At 40.6% G+C, this 23646-nt stretch overlaps 1 protein-coding gene and 1 pseudogene across 4 annotated transcripts; one reads left to right on the top strand and one right to left on the bottom strand.

Annotated features, from left to right (window-relative positions):
* Window positions 1–1953: 1953 nt before the first annotated feature.
* LOC136161646 (zinc finger protein 845-like) lies at window positions 1954–23209 on the bottom strand. 4 transcript variants are annotated; one of them, XM_065926652.1, is made up of 4 exons: window positions 23183–23209; window positions 19414–19496; window positions 13725–13851; window positions 1954–6518 (listed from the first exon to the last, which is right to left on the bottom strand). In XM_065926652.1, the coding sequence occupies exons 2-4, from the start codon at window positions 19426–19428 to the stop codon at window positions 4102–4104; spliced, it is 2559 nt and encodes an 852-aa protein (XP_065782724.1). In that variant the 5' UTR covers window positions 19429–19496; window positions 23183–23209; the 3' UTR covers window positions 1954–4101. The 4 variants fall into 4 exon arrangements, with proteins under 4 accessions (XP_065782724.1, XP_065782725.1, XP_065782727.1 ...); XM_065926653.1 differs by lacking the exon at window positions 23183–23209 and adding an exon at window positions 22679–22813; XM_065926655.1 differs by lacking the exons at window positions 13725–13851; window positions 23183–23209 and having other exon boundaries at window positions 1954–6333; window positions 19436–19466.
* Window positions 14675–15070, top strand: LOC136159446 (ATP synthase F(0) complex subunit C2, mitochondrial pseudogene; annotated as a pseudogene).
* Window positions 23210–23646: the final 437 nt, after the last annotated feature.

Below are 23646 nucleotides of genomic sequence, written 5' to 3'. Positions count from 1 at the left end.
GATTGTCTCCTGACCTTGTGACCATTAATGATCCCTTGTTCCCTTGTTAAGGGTTGCTGTACCTTTGGCTTTCTGATCTTGATCATCATCGAAAGAAATTTCTTGTACAACAGCCTATATATACTCACAGAAACATCATTAAAGCACCTTTGCTCCATCAGAGCTTGGGTCCCCGAGTCTTTCTTTCTCTCTCTCACTTTCACTTTCTTATTGTTGACTGTGGACCGCCAGATTCCGGTCCATTAAAGCACCCCAACAGATTGCAACCCAATATATTCTTTAATCCTACAACTATTGTTAATACTGCTTTATTTGTTTTAAAATTTTTAAACTTACCGCAAGGGGAGATTTTGATAAAAGCAGAAAAAGATTTTGAGGCATTGAAGGATACCTTCCTTCCTGTGCCCATCTGGTATCAAGGCGGGTTGACTCAACAATGGGAATCTGGAAAATTAATATTACACGGAAAGGGGTATGCTTGTATTTCTCCCGATGGACCCAAAGAAATCAGCTGGCTCCCTCTTCGGAAGATCTGCCCCAGGGAACCCACCGGCATTCAAGATAGAGAAGAAACAGCAAAATCACCAGGAGAAGGAGTTTCCAGTAGAAGCCATGGCAATTTTATAAATTTCCAACAAATGCTGCACTCGAGGTAATTGAACTGATGACCTCCCCCACTTGGGGACAGATAAAAACCCTTATTAACCAAGCTGAAAATCTGGTTTCTCAACAGGGAATGCCTCAGAATCCAGAAAATATTTTTGTCGCCATGCTTGCTTTTGCTTCCCCCGCTCAGGCTGACTTGATTAATCACACTTACTGGGCTTATATACCTAACCCCCTTTATTGCAGGTTGTAGAAGAGACAGATATAGGCCCGGTTGTATCCACTAATGACTCAGTACATACGCCTCCTCCTTGGAGTTTGGAGGGGCGCTCTCAGACTGAGGAAGAAGGAAGATTAATTAACATTTCTCTAGGCTATGAAGTCCTTCCTTCATGAATGGGCCCAGCAGAATTATGTATTAATGTTAGTCGACAAATGAGGGCTTTCATCCTGCCTTGAAAAAAGAATTTCCATACATTGTTTAGAATGTTTACTGCCCTATCCTCTTATGAGAACCATGTCAATACTACGAAAACTCTAGGAAAAGCACAAAAGTTGGAAGGGATTTACTTATAAGGATTTCAAATATACTCCCGTTTATTGAGATACATGTCAAGCTAAATCATGGGAATTAATGTTTGTGGCCAGTTACACCATTGTTGATTGGGGACCCTATGGTATGTGGTTATCTAACTGCTCAGATGATATTAACAATACTATGTGTGATTATGTTACTCAACTAACATGGAAGATTACCAACAGTTCAATGGAACACTTCCATGACAAAGGACTCCTTGGCTGGCTTTACAGCGGAAAGTCACCTCCTTGCCCACAAAACAGCCTCACTAAACAAATTGGGCCTGAACAATGGGACATCTGGAAACTTGCTACAAACACTGAAAAACTTGGAACTTGGACTGGATATTTCACAGGGACCAGTCATAGTCATAGTAACTATTCCTTCCATTACAACCATTCATATTTTATACAAGCTTGTGTTTCCCTTCCTTTTGTTATAACCATAGGAAACTTAAAATTTAGTAAGACTTTATGTTCTGAGGCTTATATAGACTGCAAATTGTATACTTGTCTTAATTTCTCTATTTCTCTAAAAAATCCCTTTTGATTCTTTGATCTCGATGTAGTCTGTGGTTGCCAGTAGATCGCCAATAGCCCTGGAAAGAGGGTCCGATGGCAAGATCTGCCTCCCAGTTACTCACTAAATTACTGCAACGAAATGGTTGATTCTTGGCATTTTCGGATTGATAGCCATTTGCACCACTGCTGCTGTCACAGACATTGCTTTACAAACTTCAAATCAAACACAAAACTTTATTCAAAATTGGATTAAAGATGCTCATACCATATGGGTCACTCAGGTTCAGACAGACGAAAAAGTTCAAGATAAAATTCAGGAATTAAAAACAGCCATCCAATGGGCTGGAGGTCAATTAATAGATTCACAAAAACAAGCATTATTAAATTGACTGGAATTCTACTCAGTTCTGTATCACTCCTCTTCGGTTTTACCATAGTGCTTACAATTCGGAACAAATCAAATTTCATTTGTAAGACATACATGACAATGCTTCCTTACATGTACAATTGCTGCAAAAGGAAATCCTTGAAACCTTCTCTAAGAGTCTACCCTCTTCCAACTATTTGGAAACCTTAGCTGAACAGCTCGCTGCTCAATTATCTGGGCTAGACCCTCGAAGATGGTTTCAAGGCATTACACATAGCATTGCATCTGGAACTATTAACACTGATAATTATCCTGGCGATTACCCTTGTAATAAACCAATGCCTTTAACTAAAATTGTTCAAACTAAACAAACTCCATTGGTCAGGGCCTTTTCCACAAAAAGTATCAACCGTCACCCCCAATCATGAAAAAATAAAAAAGGGTGAACTGTCAGGGGATGTTCAACTTTAAGGGATCCAATATGTTATTTTCTTCTTCTGTGTGCTGTTTCTCAAGGACTCTCTATTCCTTATCAGTTCCTGGAAAACAGGAACAAGCAGAGCTGCACGCAGTTCTCAGGACTGAGATCATGAGAAAAGGCACCTGCTTGGATTCCTTTCAGTGACTCCCTCCAGTGACTTTTTACTTAAAGGTAATCTATTCAGTTATACTCCTCTTACTCAGGATATGGAATGTTTTCTGGCCCTTTGAAGATTATTATTTGCTTGGCTTTGTTTCTACTCAATTTTTTTTTACTGCCTTAAAGCTGCCTTGTATGAAGATACATAACCATGCATTTCTGGAAATAAAGCACCCTTGTCTCACTCGAGACTTGGGTCCCCTGCGTCCTTATTCTCGTCGACTCCAGTCCCCAGGTCCCAATCTACAAAGACCGGAACAGCTCTGTCTTCAATTTTCATAAATAAGAGTAACTCTTCTTTAATCATACATACAAGTTATTTCTATCCAATGGAGAACATGGCCCTTTTCCTATGCATTGTTCCTAGCACACCATTGGTTCCTGGTAACTATCCCTCTCCTACGAAAATCCCAGTCCTTTTAACATCTTGCCTACTCTTCTCAATGTCAGTTGGTAGCATATTATGTTTTATAACAGGCTGGACTATGTATGGAAAGGCTTCCAGATCCTACTGACCATGATGAGTCATGTCTTAGGTTTACATTATTTTCTGCCCCCTCCTGTTGCTAATTCACACACACTACTGAATTTCATAATTCAGGCTGTGTGTTTTCCCGGGAAACACGGATCTGAATGAATCGTATCTAATGAAGTTGGCCTCTTCATCTCACTGATTCCTTCCCAGAGACCATCATGAAACATATGTAGCAAATGCATTTGATGAATGTATTACCAAAGCCAAGCTCTTAGAGCTCACCATGCAACAGGCCAAAAAACTGAGAGATTACTTTTTGGGCAGGGAATATTGACTTTATTCAGAAAGCCAGGAGACCAAAAAGATGGTGGACTACTGTCCCAAAGAATCATCTTTGCAGTTAAAATTCGGGTTTCTTTTACACAAAAAGATCTCTATAGCTTCTCTTCAAATATGGACTTATTACAGTCGCTGAGTACCTGAGCTAAAGTCATCAGAGAATGTATTTGCCACAACCACTGAGTCTGGGAAGTATAGCTCCATTATGTTCCTGTCTTGTGACTTTTGGGTAAGATCCTTGCCATACACATTACACTGCTATGTGTTTTCTCCAGGATAAATACTCTGATACTACTAGCAAGACGTGACCTGTGAGGACAGGGTTTTTTTTTTTTTCACATTTGTGAAACTGGTGAGGAGTCTTTCTAGAATGAATTCATGTTCTAAACACCTGACTAATAAATACATATATATCTGGCTTCTATCCAGTATGAATTTTCTCATGAAGCCTAAGATGTTGCCACACTCATCATATTTGTATGGTTCCTCAGTAGTATAAATTCTCTGACCAAAAGTAGGGTGTGAAGTTTGAATTTTGAAGACTTCTACCATATACCACATTCACATAAGTTTTTCTCATGTATGGATTTTCTGATGTTTAGAGAGTGCTGAGACCTGAGTAAAGGATTTTCCACACTCGAAACATTTGAAAGGTTTCTCTATATGTATTCTCCGATGACTTGTAAGGTGTGAATTTCGACTGAAGAACTTGCCACACTCATTACATCTGTAAGGTCTCTCTCCAGTATGAACTCTCCAATGAAGGCGAAGATGTGGTTTTTGACCGAAGACTTTTCCACACTCATCACATTTGTAAGGTTTGGCACCAGTATGAACTGTCTGATGACTTAAAAGGGTTGACTTTACACGAAAGGCTTTGCCACACTCATCACATTTGTAAGGTTTCTCACCAGTATGAACTGTCTGATGACTTAAAAGGGTTGATTTTACACGAAAGGCTTTGCCACACTCATCACACTTGTAAGGTTTCTCATCAGTATGAAATCTCTTATGACTTCTAATCTGTGAAGGCTGACTAAAGTGCTTGCCACACTCATTACATTTGTAAGGTTTCTCTCCTGTATGAACCCTCTGATGACCAGCAAGGTATTCATTTCGGCTGAAGACTTTGTCACATATATCACATTTAAATGATTTCTTTCCTGTATGAATTTTCTGATGTCTCCTGAGGTGTGAGCTGGAAGTAAAGGTCTTGACACACTCATCACATCTGTAAGGTTTCTCTCCAGTAAAAACTGTCTGATGACTTAAAAGGACTGACTTTACACGAAAAGCCTTGCCACACTCATCACATTTGTATGGTTTCTCACCAGTATGAATTGTCTGATGAGTTAAAAGGACTGACTTTACACGAAAGGCCTTGCCACACTCATCACATTTGTAAGGTTTCTCACCAGTATGAACTGTCTGATGAGTTAAAAGGACTGACTTTACACAAAAGGCCTTGCCACACTCATCACATTTGTAAGGTTTCTCTGCAGTATGAAATCTCTTATGACTTATGAACTGTGAAGGTAGACTAAAGTGCTTGCCACACTCATCACATTTGTAAGGTTTCTCTCCAGTATGAACCCTCTGATGACCAGCAAGGTGTGCATTTTCACTGAAGACTTTGTCAGACATACCACCTTTAAATAATTTCTTTCTTGTATGAATTTTCTGATGTTTCCTGAGGTTTGAGCTATCACTAAACGCCTTGCCACACTCATCACATTTGTAAGGTTTCTCACCAGTATGAACTGTCTGATGCCTTAAAAGGACTGACTTTACACGAAAGGCCTTGCCACACTCATCACAATTGTAAGGTTTCTCTCCAGTATGAATGGTCTGATGCCTTAAAAGGTCTGACTTTTCACAAAAGGTCTTTCCACACTCATTACATTTGTAAGGTCTGTCTCCAGTATGAAATATCTTATGTCTTCTGAACTGTGAAGAGTGACTATAGCGCTTGCCACACTCATTACATTTGTAAGGTTTCTCTCCAGTATGAACCCTCTGATGAACAGCAAGGTATGCATTTCGGCTGAAGAGTTTGTCACATATATCACATTTAAATAATTTCTCTCCTGTATGAATTTTCTGATGTCTCCTGAGGGTTGAGCTGTCAGTAAAGCTTTTGCCACACTCATTACATTGGTAACTTCTCTTTCTTGCAGGGATAGTCCGATGACTTACAAGGAATGAATTCTGACCAAAGACTTTATCACATATATCACACTTATGTAAGTTTGCTCCTGAGTGGATTATCTGATGTCTAGCAAGGGTGGAGCTATCATTAAAGGTTTTGCCACACTCATTACATTTGTAACATTTCACTTCAGAATGAATTTTCAAATGACGAGAAAGCTGTGAACTTTGATCAAACAATTTGCCACATACTTCACATTTATGTGATTTCTCTCTTCTATGGATGGCCTGATGTTTAATGAGGCATGAGCCCTTAAGACAGGCTTTCCCACACTCATCACATTTGTAAGGTTTTACCCTGTGTGCTTTAAGGTCTTGTGTTATTACTGAAGGATTCATAAAATCAGTCCCATATATATTAGAAACACTGGTTTGGACACAAGGAGGACTTCTTTGAAGTGGTGAAAATGAGAAACTGTTGTTGACAGACCTCTCATCTTCGTTATATTCAGAAGTTATCCCACCAGTTTGAAGTATTTGCAGTTTATCCTGAAAGTTAAACCCAAGACTGTTTCCAAAGAGCGTGATTCCTGCATCCTTTCTATCATGTGAATCTCTTCCATCAGGCACATTTCCATCAAGGCTTACAGGTGTTCCTTTCTGATTTCTTTCGTCATCTCTCCCCTGACACTCAATGTCACACATATTTTCCTGAGTTTCCCAAAGATGAAAATGTTTGACTCCATAGCTTTCAGGTCTTCCCAGCATCAATGTTTGGAATAGTTCTCGTTTATCACTGTTCACTTTGGGCTGTAAATGCTTGATCACATGTGTAGGAGAGATATCTACAAGATAAAAAGAACCATAGGTATCCTGCTGACAATGATTCAAAACCAAATGTTTCATGTTCAACATCTATTACACCAAAAGTAAATCTTACACCAAGTTATGAAACACAACAATGATGACCTGAAGTCTTTAGAAACACTAAAGGAATAGAATTCTTAACTTAAGAAAGCATGATAACATAAATTCACCATTAAGGTAACCTAGTTTTAAAAACCATATGCCAAATGTACTCACATTGGACAATCTTATGCCCACTCTCAAAAACAGAGTATTTTTCTATGAGGACCTCTAGGAACGTATCAATCGACAGTTGTCTCAAATTCAAAAGAGAAATATTACACTATCATTGTATTCTGCATACTTACTGTACATAAATAAATTCTAAACAATATATTATATATTGTAACAGTAAATAATCTAAAACCAAGCTTACCCAAGTAATAATTAACTATTCATAATTGGTTGTTTACAATTGAAAACAAATGAGAAAATGAAGAATATGACTAAAGCAATTTTTTGGAAACAAGATAGTTTTCTAAATCTGCTATAGAACGACGTACCCAAAACAAAGGCATTTTACAATATTAACAAGTAGTATGTGTCAGCTGTAGTGCAGATTACACACTAAAGGACCATCATCTGTAAATGACACATAAACTGAGATGCAAAATATTCACCAGTGTTTTAACAGCCAAGAACCAAAGCAATCCCTGCCTATGTTGTTGTTGTTCAGTCGCTCAGTTGTGTCTGAGTCTTTGCAACCTCGTGGACTGTACCCACCAGACTCCTCTGTCCATGGGATTTCCCAGGCAAGAATAATGGAGTCGGTTGCCATTTCCTTCTTCATGGGATCTTCCTGACTAAGGGATCAAACCTGCATCTTCTGCATTAGCAGGTGAATTCTTTAACACTGAGCCACCAAGGAAGGCTAATCTCTAGCCATGCACTGTTCTTAATTACCTGGTTTTTGGCATCAAAATGTAATAAATAAAGAGCGAGTGCTTTGTGTACTTATTGACTAGTGCCAAACACAATATTGCTGAAAAATGTTTCAAGTGAAAAGCATACAAGATATAATGTAGTTGAGGTTTGACAGAAAACAAAATTCTGTAATTATTCTTCAATTAAAAAATAAAATTTTAAAAAGATATAATGTAGATAAAGTCATATCATAAACAACATGACAGAATACAGATATTACCTTTTTTAAACAAAAGTAAATGTTGAGTATTTACTATAAAACTACTGTAAGCCAACTGACAGCACTAATTTGCTTTAAAAGGCTTCAGGTAAATTAACATGTTTTTCTCTAATCAGGGCAGGAAACACACTTAATTGGCCCACAAAGTGGTAAGAGAACCAGGATATGAATCTGAACATACAGACTGGGAAAACTTATTTGTAAACATGACTACCCACCGAAGGAGTAGATTAGAAAATATTAAAAAAAAAAAAAGAAAAACAACAACAACAAGGAACTTAGAAAGAAAATACCAAGGAAGATACAAGACAGAAGTAGTCTCTTTAACTCTTATTCACCATCCCATCTCGAAATGGTTTGTGAGTCATCATGGATGCACAGAGTGACTGAGGTCATGTCCTGAGATACTTGTTCAATAAATGACCAAAGATTATCTTTACAGTGAAAGCATGTAGAAGGTGGAGGGATGTGGTAGGTAAGAATCATGTTTCCATCCGTATCAAGGTACTATGTAAGGAATAGTCAGGACTAACAGAGGGCCTGCGTGGAGCATAGGGTACACAGGCTGATGTCAGATATCAGCTTGGGACTGCATCTCTTTGTGAAAATAACTGAGAGCGCAAACTAATAGAGTGACCTTAAAAGAAAAGAACTGGTTCAGCAAGTCTATGGGTACAGGACAGAAACAAGAGAGATTTTAAGAGTGATGTGATACATGGAGAAAGCAGGATAATACTATTTACAATGTAATGTATCCAACTGTGAAATTTGTGAGTTACAATGGAATGCTTATATTCAAGAAAAACATACACAATATTCCAGGACATTGTGTAAGAATCTTATTAGCAGAAATCAGAAGGAACATCCAGGAAAAGACTATCTAAACCTGGGCTCCTCTGCCAAGTATGATTAACCTCTCAATTGGACATTTACTTCGTTTCTTCTTCCACACATGTTCATCTCAAGATCGAGGAGTATCAAAGAAAAGGAGGGATTGAAACTGACTCTGGAGGACCTTCCCAGTTACAAAAGCCTTTCTGAGCCTTTTGCGTTTGTAGAAAAAGACTTTATTCTCCTAGACTTTCCCTGAGTTCAAAAGAGTAGATTCAAACAGTTTCTAATACATAAAAGGATCATAAACCATGATCAAGTTGGATTTATAGCAGGGATGCAAGATTTCTCGATATCCACAAGTTATTCAGAATGATAGACCACATTAACAGTTGAAGACTAAAAACCATATGATCATCAATAGATGCAGAAAAGATTGTGACAAAATTCAAGTGCCATTTATGATAAGAACCCTTCAGAAAGTCAGCACAGATGGACCCTACCTCAACATAATTAAGACTGTATATGTCAAACACACAGCTAACATCATACTCAACAGGGAAAAACTGAAAGCATTCCCGTTAACAACATGAATAAGACAAGAATGTTCACAATTTCCACTGTATTAAACATATTTTTGGAAGTCCTAGCCACAACAATCAGAAAAGAAAAAGAAATAAAAGGAATTGAAGTTTAGAAAAATAAAAAAGAAGTAAAACTGTCACTCTGATGCTACATACAGAAAATCCCAAAGATTCCACCAGATGACTACTAGACCTCATCAATGAACACAGTAAACTTCTAGGACACAAAATATATAGAAAACTGCTGCATGTCTATACTCTAATAATGATATATCAGAAAGTGAAATTAGTCACACAATCCCATTCACCATCTCATAGAAAATAATAAAAGTCTAAGCAACAACCCTATCTAAAAAGTCAAAAGAACTGTACTCATAAAACTGTAAGTAGCTGATGACTGATAACAAAGATGACACAAACACATACGGAAACGTATTCCATGTTCTTGGACTGAAAGAATTAACAGTGTCAAAATGACCATACTATCCAAGGCAATCTATATATTCAATGCAACCCTTATCAAATTAACAATGACACATTACATAAAACAAAGAAAAATTTAATTTGCACCAAAATACAAAACACTCTGGTATCTAAAACGATCTTGAGAAGGAAGAACAGAGCTGGAGGAATGATGTTCCCTGACTCAGACTAAACCACAAACTTATAGTCATCACAGTAATATGATAACGGCACAAAACAGGACACAGATCAGTGGAACAGGATAAAAAATCCAGAAATAAACCAATTTACTTATAGTCAATTATTCTATAACAAAGGAGGAAAGAATATTGAATGAAGAAGTCTCTTTAATAAGTGATGCTGGGATAAATGGATAGTTACACGAAAAAGAATGAAATTACAACATTCTCTAACACGACATACAAAAATAAGCTCAAAATGTATTAAACATCTAAATGCAAGAACAGATACTATTAAATTCATAGTGGAAAACAAATGGAAAACATTGACATAAATGTCAGCAGTTTTTTTGGATCTATCTCTTAGAGTCATGGTAATAAAAGCAAAATCAAACAAATGAGATCTAATGAAATTTAAAACCTTTTTGCAAAGCAAAGGAAACCAAAAAGAGAACAAGAATACAACTTTTGGACTAGGAGACTATATATGTAAATGATGCTACCTATACCGGATTTATTTCCAAATATACAAACAGTTCATACAGCTTAATATCAAAACAAACAAACAAACAAACAAATAACCCAAGCAAAAACTGGACAGAAGATCTAAACAGATATTTCTTCAAAGGAGACAAACAGATGGCCAACAGTCACCTGAAACGATGTTCGAGGTCTCTACTTATCAGAGAAATGCAAATCAAAATCACCTCACAGTGGTCACAATGACCACCATCAAAAAGTCTACAAACAATAAATGCTTGAGAGGGTGTGGAGAAAAGAGAACCCTCCTACACTGTTGGAAGGAACATAAATTGGTACTGCCACTTTGGAGAGTAGCATGGAGGTTCCATAAAGAACTAAAAATAGAGCTATCACATGAACCAGCAATTCCAATCCTGGGCATATATCCAGAAAGGATGAAAACTAACTCAAAATGATACATGAAGCCCAATGCTTTTAGCAGCACTGTTTATAGCAGGCAAAACATGGCAGCAACCTAAATGTTCACTGACAGACAAAGGGATAAAGAATATGTGGTACACATATACAAGTGAAAGTAGCTCAGCCGTGTCCAACTCTTTAAGACCCCATGACCTGCAGCCCACCAGACTCCCCTGTCCATGAAATTCTCCAGGCAAGAACACTGGAGTGGGTTGCCACCTCCACAGCATAAAACACAATGAACTAACGCCTTTTGCAGCAATATAGACTAAGGGAGTATTCTAAGTGAAATCAGACAGAGAAAGACAAATGTCATAGGATATTATATCTTGAACTGAAATAAATGATACAAATGAACTTATTCACAAAATAAACTCACCAGCATAAAAAACAAACTTATGCTTACCAAAGGGGTTAGTGCAGGATGGTGGCGGGGGTAGGAAAGAGAGGGATAAATTAGGAATCTGAATATATACAAACTAATATATATACAAAATAGATAAACAACCAGAACCTACGACATAACTCAGGTAACTATATTAAGTATCTTGTAAATTGCCGTGTACCGGAAACACAACACTGTAAATTAACTATACCTAAAAAGTGGAGAAGGAAAAGGCAACCCACTCCAGTGTTCTTGCCTGGAGAATCCCAGGGACAGAGGAGCCTGCTGGGTTGCCGTTTGTGATGTCGCACAGAGTCAGACACAGCTGAAGTGACTTAGCACGCATGCATGCACGTATTGGAGAAGGAAAAGGCAATCCACTCCAGTGATCTTGCCTAGAGAATCCCAGGGACAGAGGAGCCTGCTGGGCTGCCGTCTATGGGGTCACACAGTCGGACACGGCTGAAGCGACTTAGCATGCGTGCACGCATGCATGCATTGGAGAAGGAAATGGAAACCCACTGCAGTGTTCTTGCCTGGAGAATCCCAGGGACAGAGGAGCCTGCTGGGCTGCCGTCTGTGGGGTCGCAGAGTCGGACACGACTGACGCAATTTAGCAGCAGCAGCAGCAGCATACCTAAAAAGAATGGTTAAAACAAAAACAAAAACAGAAACACCTCTTGCAGAGATGTTCAAATGATGTTTCACAAGGGTGCAAAAGCTACTAAATGGGGGAAGCAGTCTATGAAACAAGACGTGTCGACAAAACTGAATACCCACCAGCAGAAGAATTTACTTGGAACATTATCTTACACCAAAGACAAAAGTGAACTCAACATGGTTCAAAGACCTAAACCTAAGTCCCAAATGTATAAAACCCCTAGAAGTAAACGTGCAGGAAATGCTACTGGAAACTGGGCCCACACATGATTTACCAGATATAACACCAAAAGCACAGGCCACAAAATAAAACCAGATATTAATAAATTGAACTATATCAAAATTATAAACTGCTGTGCATTAAAGTGCAGTGAGTTTGAAAAGACAATCAACAGTAAAAGAGAAAATATGTGGAAATCATATATCTCATAGTAAATGAGTACAAAGAATATACAAAGAATTTTAAGAGGGACTGATCACCAGTTGCACTGTAGGGACCATTCTCCAATCAACCATCCAACGCATTGCAAATACAAAACAGAAACACTAACAGTAACAAAGAAATTTGAACTCAATGATAAAATGAAAAAATACTTACAATGAACAGAACAACAGTGCAGTCAACAGGCTCATAGATATGAGAATGTGAACTGGGACAAAGCTGTCCTGGGATAAATTCCCATATCATTTACAGAGGCTAAAATATATGGTCCTTGATACACATGAACAACAGAGTCATGGTGCCCTGGTCAGAGTCTCCAGAGCCAGAAAATAACCTGGAAAGATGCATCAGGCTCTCGTGATACTTTCTCTCTCATAATCCTATAAGATACTGACTACTCTACTGGATAGCTTTAAGTGGTGACTTTGAACAGAGCAAGAAAATAACATTAAGAATAGTGTCTCCATCACAGTTTTCTGTTACCTAGTAAATCCACTCCACAGAGACTCACCAGAGGCGGCCAATTAAACATAGGTGGATTATCACAGCAAGGAAACCAGATAAAATTTCAGACCCTCAGGAATATATTTCAAAGAAATTTAAGAAGTAAAATGATACAAAGAAAGGAGAATGTAACATTGGGAACAGCTGACATTCCCAGACTAGCTAAAGCAGCACAAGAGTAAAACTAACACAACAGGAAGGTCAGACATTACAGGATCTTGAGATGGGACCATGTGCCTGACCTACAGATGGCAAGCTAAGAGCCCGCGGGATTCACATATGCTCCCCTCGTAGGATCTAGCATCAAAAAGACGACCTCTCTACCCACTCTTCTTACATCTTCCTAAGTAACAAACACAGAGGAGCCAATCAACCAGCATGTCCCACTCCTAAACACAAAGAAACAGCCCTTTTGAGATACTTTTTCTTTATACATTGTATCTTTGGCTATTTTTACATCAGTCTCCACTGTCCAGAGCTTTTCTGGAGCTCCAATGTGGAGATAATATTCAGATCAGAAACATAAATTCTGAGACTCCCTTGGTGATCCTGTGCTTAAGACTCTGCACTTCCAATGCAGGGGGTGCAGGTTTGATCCTTAGTCAGGGAACTAAGATCCCACATGCAGAATGGTGCAGCCAAAAAAAGTAAACAAATAAGCAAAACAAAAAGAAATGGATATTCAGGGTAATCAGAAAAAAAAGAAATCTAAAGTGCTGTGCATTTTTCTAAACACTGAGCCAAAGGTCAAAGGTAAAAAATAGGAAATTGGGTTTTTTTATTGTTTTCTTTTAACATTTGCCAGTGAGCTTTGTACATAATTAAGCGCTGGGACAACCTCACATGTAACAGGAGACAGACACAGCATCTGAAGAGGGTCAGTTTAACCTTGTCAAGCTGTGTCATGCCCGAGTAACCAGAACTCTCAGATGAAAGACATCAGGGCCTCCCAAGGGGCACACAGGGAAAATGCAGATACCCAAGGGCAGCTCTGGAAGCAAGCCATCCTCACCCACAGACAGCAGGTTCCTGTAGGTCTCCAGCATCACATCCCTGTACAAGGCCCTCTGAGCAGGGTCCAGGAATTCCCACTCCTCCTGAGTGAATTTGATGGCCACATCCTCAGAGGTCAGTCGTTCCTGAAATGAAACCACATGTCACCAAAAGGGCCATGAAACGTTCTCATTTTCATGCAAAAAAGAAAGGGTAGTAAGGGGTAAGGATGGACTTGGTTGAAGTATGTGTTCTAACAGATCCATGCAGCAGTATCTGGAGAAAATATGGACTCTGATTTTAACTTCTTATGCTTTTTCATAAGACCGCATGCGATCCTCCAATTAATATGGATTTTTCATCATTCTTCAAAATCCATGAACTATATATAAATGAAACTCAACACTGTATTGGCTATACAGAAGTGTCAGATATTACATTCTACCCAGTGAATGCAATTCATAATCTAGGTGAGCTACACCATGAGTGGTGTCTTCAGAGATGATGAAGTCCACTTTTAACAGAAAGGTCAAAATTTTCAGTTATGACATTGAAAACTGCAGCAAGGACCAAAAGTGTCTGAAGGCTTCCTGTTACTCTAAATTACTGTAGTATTACACTAAACATTAAATAAGTACTTTACAGGCAAGAACCTGTCATCAATATATAGCTCATTGAAGAACGATCTGTTCCCACCTTACAGAAGAAAAACCGTGTCACACACTCTGAGAAACTCGACTCAGATCAAGAAGGTAAGAAATGTTACACAAAGCACCTGAACTCAGAGACGGGCTCAGCAACTGAAGCTTAAGCGTCTAACAGTTAAGTAATATGGAGAACATTAAAAGTCCTTTGACAGAGGGCTCCTAAAGAAAACTTGAAAGAAGTCCAAGGTGAGCCTCCTCCCTGCCCCTCTGTCTTCTCTGCAGGGGGAGCAGTTCTCAGGCCTCGGGCCTTCATCCCCTGAGAATGGACGCCTGCGCGGAATTCATCTCCACCCCCTCCCTGATTGGGAGAACCTCCCGCCTGCTGAGTGATCACTGTCCGCAGTGGTGAAGGACCGGAGACACTGACCGATGAGGGCCACAGCAGCTTGGCAGCCCCGGGTCCCCCGACCATCTCACTTATTCCTAGCCACAGCTTCCAAACCAGCACTATTTCAAGGAACTTTGACACAGAAGCCAAGTTCTCTGGAGTTGGGAGCTGCGAGAGCAGGGGAGGCTGGCTCCAAGGCTGAAAGTGGGACTGTGTTCAGGAGCTTCATCACTGTTACCCAAGAACCCTTCTCTGAAACAGCAGCTCGTCTGCACCATGGACTTGGCCCTCTCAAATGCCATGGGGCTCTTTGGTCTGATGGTGGTCTAGCTCATCTTCCTCACGACCTGAAGGAGCTGCTTCCACCTCCCACAGTTCTCTCTCCTGTGTCTGCCCTGTTTGTTCCCTTTCCTGTAACTCCCCAGGCAGCCTGGAGACAGTGGTGGGCTCAGGGTTTGACAGAAGGAAAGCAAATAAATATTGTATTAATGTGAAAAAGAAAAAGTCCAAGCTGATCAATGTGGAATGGCATGAAAGCTCATTATAGACGTGGATACAGAAACACAACTGTTAGCAACTTACTACTTAAAACACTAACAGGATTGTTTAGAAAATTTCAAGGCCACAGATGATACTGATAACATAATTTCAACTGAAAAAAAAGGTAATGTGTAGTCTTCAAATCATGATGTCTTCTATCTAAACCACAGACTTGCACATGCATGCATATATATCTATAAAAAATTAACTGAAATGAGAGGATTGGTCTCTTGACAGACTTTTTGGTCAATTGTATATCATCCTTTTATTCACATGTATTTCAGCATCTTTCAGACGATAAAAATGTATCCTTCGTACTCAGCTGCGTTTATCAACAGGATTCTATACTAGGCTACCAAGAGAAAACGTAAAAACATTAAATAAAAATACAAATACATACAAAAATAAAAATACATACAAAAATACAAATACAATTTTATCCATTTAAATTTATAACCGAGGCATTAACAGAAGCCAAAGAGTTTCTTTCTGAATTTTTCCATTAATAAAACAGTGATTTGAAATTAGAAGAGTCATTAGATTATGACAAAAAGAAATTATCACAAGAGTCAAGTAAAAAAGCTTCTTGAAGAATTAAAAATCATGGCAAAAACGAATATGGAAAAAATATATAGTTATTCAGCAACACTATCTCAAGAAACATCATGATGGGAAGGAAACATTCAATACATTCCTTCTGAAATTACAGTGGCATGAAAGCAGCCGTCTAGGGTGCCTGTCTTTTACCCAGATAGGATGCGCATGAGCAGTGGCCACTAGAAGTAACAGGAGGAAAAACACAGGGCAAGAGACACAGAGTTTATCAGAGAGTTGAAACTGGTACTACTCACTAACCTAAGGACATGGAAAGGTAAAAAGTGAAAGGATAAAAAAAGACAGTCCATCCTAAAGACAGCAGGGGAGACTGTTATAGCAGACAAAATAAACTGAAGAAATAACAACTGCAATGAAATAAATATTGTATCATGATAAAATGGTCAATTTACCAAAAAGCTGTTAACAAGTAAAAATATATATACATCTAACATTAGATATCTCAGAAAAATTAAGCAAACATTAAGGGAAAGGAAGACAGAAATACAGGCACAGGAATAGTACGAGATTTCAATGTTCAAGTTGAAAACGCACGTACAGATCACATGGCCCAACTAAAGCATAAAACACATGCATCTCAAGGACACATAAAACATTCTCTATGAGAGACCACACGTTAGGCCAAAATTAACAATTTTAAGAGACTGACACTATAAAAGTATCTTCCCTAACAGCAAGGAAATAAACACAAGAAAAGAGAAAATTCCCTAAATGTGGACATTAAACAACTCACTCTTACACCACAAATGGGTAAAAGAAAACAAATCACATAGAAAATTTTAAATACATGGATGAAAACAAAAAGACAACAGTACAAAATTTATAACACACAGAGAAGACTGTACTAAAAGTGTGAACTGTTAAATGCTTACAGTAAAAAAGAGAAAAGATCTTAAATCTGAAATCTATTGCTAGACCTCTGGGAAGCAGAAAGCGGAAAACAAACTAAACTGAAGTTTAGCAGAAGGACACAGGTAAATAAGAAAGATTAAACCAGAGATAAAGCAGAAAGTAGAAAAATATAAAAATCAACAAACCAAGAGTTGATGTTTTGAAAAAACTGTATAGGAAAACCCCCACCTAGACTAAGGAAAAGAGAAAAAAAGATTCAAATAACTAAAAACAGATAGGAACAGGAGTGATTTCAACTGAGGTCAAAGAATGTTTCTAAAGATAAGAAAGTACGGCGACGAATAATGCCTATAAATGACAGAATATAGGAGATACTGGCAAATTCTCAGAAACACACACACAATTTTACTTATTAAGAATTTAAAAAATGGAGACTGCTGAAACTGAAAGTGTTAGCCACTCAGTCGTGTCTGACACTTTGTGACCTCATGGACTGTAGCCCACAAGGCTCCTCTGTCCATGGAATTACTCCAGACAACAATACTGGACTAACCTGCCATTCCTTTCTGCAGGGAATCTTCTGACCCAGGGATAGAACCTGGGTCTCCTGCACTGCAGGCAGATTCTTTATGATTTCAGTCACCAGGGAAGCCCATTATAACTAGAGAGATTTAAAAAGTAGTCAGAAACCTCTAAGAAAAACACAGGCCAAATTCTACCAAACATTACAAAAGAAATTACCACTAATCCTGCTAATTCTATGGAGCAAGCATGATTCTAATAGTTTACTGACTTCTCAAAGACACAAGAAAGGAAAACTAGAAACCAACACCACTGACGAATACTCATGCAAAATTAAAATACTTGCAAACAAACTTCAACACGTATTAAAAAGATCTGGAGAAACAGACAGAGAGAACAGATGGAGGCGGGAGGGGAGGAAGGAGAGGGTGAGATGTATGGAGAGAGCAACATGGAAACTTACATTACCATATGTAAAGTAGAGAGCCAAAGGGCATTTGCTGAATGACTAAAGGAGCTCAAACAGGGGCTCTCTAACAACCTACAGGGGTGGGATAGGGAGGAAGACGGGAGGGAGGGGACATATGTATACCTGTGGCTGATTCATGCTGGTATTTGGCAGAAAACAACAACTTCTGTTAAGCAATTATCCTTCACTTAAAATAATTTAAGTAAACAAAAAGATTTGACACCATGACCAAGTGGGTTTTATTCATATAAGGCAAGGAGAAGTCAACATATAAAAATCAATTAATATGACACAATACATTAACAGATTAAAGGAAAAAAAACAGGATCATCTTGATGCAGAAAAAAACCATTTGACAAAAATTTGACAACCTTTCAAGATGGAACACTCAACAAACTACAAACAACAAATTATACCAACGTCAACATAAGAAATGCCATTATGAAAAGAGCACAGCAATGGGGAAAGAAGGAAAGCTTTTCCTCTGAGGTCCAGACGGCAAGGATGCACACTCTGCACTACAGTTCAACAAAGCACTGAAACCCTTGGAGCAATTAGATGAGAAAAAGAAATCAGAGGTCCCCAAATTGAAAGTAAAGTCAATTTATCTTCTTTCCTACATGACAAAATTTCATAGGTAAAACTCATAAAGATTATAAAAGAAACATGCTATATCAAAAAAGATTCTTTAATAACCACACAAAGGGTCAATCAACCAATTAACTCATTATCAAAGCTGCCATGGCAATCTTTGTAGAAGCAGAATAAAACATGGTGAAAGTCACAGAACTATTCAAAGAGCAAACAGCAAAACTCTTGAAGAAGGAAGATAGAGGTCTTTCTATTTCAAAACCTATTACAAGGTAATCAAGGTGATGTAGTTCTGGTATGCTGCTGCTAAGTCACGTCACTCGTGTCTGATTCTGTGCGACCCCATAGACGGCAGCTCAGCAGGCTCCGCCGTTCCTGGGAGTCTCCAGGCAAGAACACTGGAGTGGGCTGCCATCTCCTTCTCCAATGCATGAAAGTGAAAAGTGAAAATGAAGTGGCTCAGATGTGTCCAACTCTTCTCGACCCCAAGGACTGTAGCCAACCAGGCTCCCCTCTCCATGGGATTTTCCACGCAAGAGTACTGGAGTGGGTTGCCATTGCCTTCTCTACGTACTGGTATAAAAACAGACAAATAAACCAACTGAACAGAATACAGTACTCAGAAATAAATCTTTGTGTATATGTGAAGTATAATCACAAGGATGTCAAGATACACAAAAGGGAAAGGACAGTCTCAATTGATCTGATTCCCAGATTTTACCAGCTATTGTGCATATTAATACCTGACTTCTTCCACCCACAGTTTCTGGACCCTGGTTGACAGAGAACATACAGCGCATCCAGATGGGCCCTAAGCAATCCCTGCTGCCCAACAGCACTGAGACCCCGTCTTCAACCGGTGGGTGAGAAGCCCTGCCCAGGACGGTGCCCAGGGGAGCCTCCTCACAAGGGCCAGGTCACCGGCTCATGGGGACACGGGATCTAAGTGGAGACGACAGGCCCTGAGGGAAGGCCCCGGGTGAGTATGGGTGTACAGGAGTCAGACAGGACACTCCAGAGTCAGACACAATTACCGAGTCCAGAGAAGGGCATTTCAGGAAGGACAGGCTGAGTATGACCTTACCTGAGAAAGAGCCATGCCTGACTCCTTTTCTTTCCTCTTCCTCAACTTCAGGGCTTCCTCATGCAACACATGTCTTCAGAGGTCTATCATGAAAGTGGAAAACATGCTGTTTAATGCTTAGAGTCAACACATCCCCTTCCTGAAACCCAACCACACACACAGGGAAGCCCTCACCATGAGGAACAGACAATTCCCAGTGGCCACTCTCTCAGGAGGGACTCAGAACAGTCAACTCCCGCAGAGAGACCAACACAGGACTTTCCCACACTTTCCCTGGGATCACACTCCCCTCCTGGTGAGGCCTCATGTACAGAGCAGCAGGGGGCACCTCCGCTGACCAGGCAATCTCCTTCAGGTCACACAGCAGGCCCTGATCCATCCCCACTCAGAACAGAGCACCCCCTCCTCAGCCCAGATCTCAGCCTTCAGGAATGAGAGGACTCACAGTCCTGATGCTCAGTGAGGGATCCAGACTGGAATGAACTGGGGCATCTTAAACATTCACAACCTGTGGACTAACACAAACTACCAGAAGGGGAATCTCTGGTCAGAGGGTACAAGACATGGGTATGCAAAATGCCTCATCAATGAAACGTGAAGCCTGGACTGAGCACCATTCAGAGGAGAAAAGCACCCACCAAGTCTCCTTTCCTTTCCTAGCCTTACTAAGGTGTAACTAACAAAAATGCTATAAATGTACAGTGTACAAAGTGATCATATGATATTCATACGCTGAATAATTATTAGTCGAGTAAGTTACACTTTTACCTAGGAGTACACTGTATTATGTCTCTCTGGGTGAATTTCAAGTATATAGAAAACTACAGGCAGCATGCAGTACCTCAGATCCCCAGAACTTACTTAGTTTACAACTGAAAATCTCTACTCTTTGACTAACAGTGCCCCATTTCCCCCTCCACCCAGCTCCTGGTAACAGCCTTATTACTCGATGACTCTATGAGTTTGACATTCTAGTTTCCACATACAGTATCTGTCCTTCTTCATCAGGCTTATTTAAGCTGGCATACTGTTTTCTAGGTTCATTCATTTTGTCATAAATGCAGGACCCTTGATTTTTATATTTATATATAGAGAAAAAATAGTTCATGAATATACAGTATATAATAAATATTTCTATAACACACTTTTGGTACCTATTCTTTTGTCAAGAGACATCTGACCTGTGTTTATGCCTTGGCAACTGCAAATCAAGTCACACTTTTGGGACTGAGGACATATCCCTGAAAAACTGATCCCTTTTCCCTTGGATATCTGTCAGAAATGGGTTTGACAGACTGTAGGCCTCTTCTATGTTAATTTGTTAAGGAACTTCCATTTTGTTTTCCAATGTAGCAGTACCATTTACATTACCACCAACAGTGCAGTTAAGATTCCATGGTTTGTGTACTGTGCCTGTGTGGGTGCTTTTTTTGGGAGGGACAGTAGTGGATAACAGAGAACCCAGCACTGGCCTGGCAGCAAGAGAGTTGCAGCTGCATCTTCTAAAGGACGAACCTCCAGGCTGCAGATCACTGCGGCATCGCTGCCCTTGATTCTCGGAGCCATCTTCCCCTACGTCACAGGACTTTATCACTCTTCTCAGGTTTGGCCCAGAGATCCTTACCGAGCAGGACCACCTTATAACAAGCATTCTGAGATCTTAATTTTAATACTCCTAATTTCCCATCTCCTTCCTGCCCCGTTAGATTTGGATTTCTGCTCATCCTCAGCGCTCTGAAATCACAATCGCTGACACTGAGCACATGAACTCCTAGATGGCAAAGCTGCTGTCCACGATGGTGACTGGTCCCTGGATGGACAGAGCTTATCCGGGGGCTGCAGGAGACTAAACTCAGCAGACTAAACATGGGGACTTCTTAGTCCACTGCTTGAGGACACCAGTTCTGTAGGGCTTTTCAGGACTTCCTATATTTCTTGGCTCTTCTTTTGAAGAAGCAAGTAGTCACATGGGGTAAAGATCAATTACAGTTAAAATGTCTAGAACATGGGAAATATCTTCATCACCTGCCCTGTTCTCTTGGTCTTCCCTGAGGATTATTCAGCCCAACCCATACTCCTGTCATCTAAAGACATTTCCAGTATCAGGTACTGCAACCACGCTGGGAAGAGGAACACTATGAGCCCTACAAAGAAGGGAACCAGGAAGGACTCAAAACAACCAATGAAGAAGGGCAAGAATCTCTGCTGATGGCAACTGATACAGAGGCAATAAACCTGTGGAACATGAGAGAGACTGTTAGGAGGGGATGGGGAACCTCTCTGAGCCTAGACTTGAAGGGAGACAAAGGGCCTGAGCCAGGGTGACCTGATGGTGAGAAAAGGAACTACGATGTCAGACAGAAATGGTTTTGGTATTTGGAAACAGAGAAAAGGTAAATGAGAGCACGACAGGCTGAACCATGAGCAAAGGGTCAGCTCCCAGGAAGAGGCTGGAGACACTGACAGGGCCCTGAGCTTGACAGAGGGCGGTGGAGCCACAGCGAGGAGTCAAGCTTTAGACCCAAGAACAAATGGAGGACAGCTGATTTCTGAATGTCAGGATGTGAAAAAAATCTCCCTTCAGATTTAGCCTTATTCATAGAAGTCATCTGATTCACAGCCTGTAATCCTGCCTCCATCCTACAGTTTTCCTTTTCGTTTTTCATTCAGGGAGGACTGGAATCTACTTAAAATTCTAGTTACAACCAGGCACTCCCTCCAAACCAGAACTGCCACACACAGACCCTCAGCCACTTTGGCTAATCATTTCAGGGGTCAGTGCTGCTCACGCTCCGAGTTTCAGGTCTAGTCTCTCATCTCCATGTTACCAGTGGGCTCCCTCAGGCCCAGAGAGAAGCTGTGTATGAGAAGGTCTGAGCTGAGTGAAGAGAACCGGGTATAAATGAATAATGAAACGGGAGGGTGAAGGGCAAGTGGGCCAGGTTTGTCCTTATTGCCCATCCTATGTAACACCGGGAACATCTGCCATGTATCTGAGAAAAAGAAACTTTTTATTCAAGATTGGGTCAAACTGATACCAAGCAGGTAATTCTTTATTATAAAATTGCAGTAAAATATTTTCAAAATACAGAATTGCAAATATTTATCCACTGGTACAAGAAACATTCTAAGAGGTCAGCTTAGAAACAGGATCTGAGCAATCTTTTTCATCATGAATAGAGAGGCTCTGTTGGAAGGTTCCAGGGCAATCCAGCCCATCCTTCCTCATTTGCACAGCAGTCAAAGGGGGACCCAGGTCACCTACCTACTCGGGGTGAAGGGATGGGCTGACAGGAAAGTGGGGCCCTGCGGGGCACAAGGAGCGGCCTAGGTGCTGCGAGGACAGAGGAGCTGCGAGGGAAGGGGTCTCAGGAGCGGGGCGGGCTCTCCGGATTCCCAGGACCGGGGAGAGGGCGCGGCCTCGCTGGGAGCAGGGGCGAGGGGCTCTGCCTCCACGGTCGAGAAGGCGACGCGGCGGGGAAGGGCGCAACTCCAACTCCTGAGAGACGGCTTTACCTGGCGAGGCCAGAGGTAAAAAAGGGTTTTAAGCAAGAAAACGTCGCCAGAGTTCGTGTCTACGTGGACCGAGGGCCGAAACCGCCTCAGAAACACTTAAAACCCAAGCGAAAAGATAACTGGGCCGCAACGGCTGCGGCAGCGTTTATTCCGGGCCGAGCACCGGATGCCAGGGTTTTCAGGTCGCTGAGAATTCCCACAACCTGAGGACGAGTGAGCCGGCGTGGGGCGGGGAGCGGGTCTGCAAACTTACCCTAGAAGGCGCCGCTCGGGGACCTCGGCTCCGCGCTCTCCAACTTCCGGGTCCGTGTGAAAGGGCTTTTGGTATTAGAGCCGAGGCTTCCGACGAGGGGCGGGGCGAGCACCTGCGTGCGCACTGCTCGTGGGAGGGGCGGCGCGCGGAGGGGGCGGGGCCTGTTATCTTGACAGGAGTAAGTTGCTGTCTGTAACACTGCTCAGGTAAAAGCTTCAAGTTATATCAGAAGCCAAGATCCTTCCTCTTAAGACTAAAAGGGTTTATTCTCAATAAAAAGCTGTTTCTCACAGCATGTTGTGCTCAGATCCCGCTAGTGAGGCTGAAGAAATTCAGGGATCTGGGAACTTGGGCAGTTTTAAGAAACAAGTAAGGGACTAGTCTCTGTATTACAAATACAAAACTCTCCCTGGGTGGAAATGGGCTGTTCCCTACTGACACCCTGCAAAATAGCAAACTCAGCA

Source organism: Muntiacus reevesi, chromosome 2 (assembly GCF_963930625.1).
Source record: "Muntiacus reevesi chromosome 2, mMunRee1.1, whole genome shotgun sequence".
Taxonomy (NCBI): domain Eukaryota; kingdom Metazoa; phylum Chordata; class Mammalia; order Artiodactyla; family Cervidae; genus Muntiacus; species Muntiacus reevesi.
Note: the sequence above shows the minus strand (reverse complement) of the source record. Positions and strands in the feature narration are given on the sequence as shown.

What these genes read in the sequence shown, in the direction of transcription:
- LOC136161646 (XM_065926652.1), bottom strand. An exon ending in CAGGAACCTGCTGTCTGTGG is followed by an intron (nt 6,519 to 13,724) that starts GTGAGGATGGCT and finishes TTTATCTTGTAG; the next exon opens with ATATCTCTCCTACACATGTG.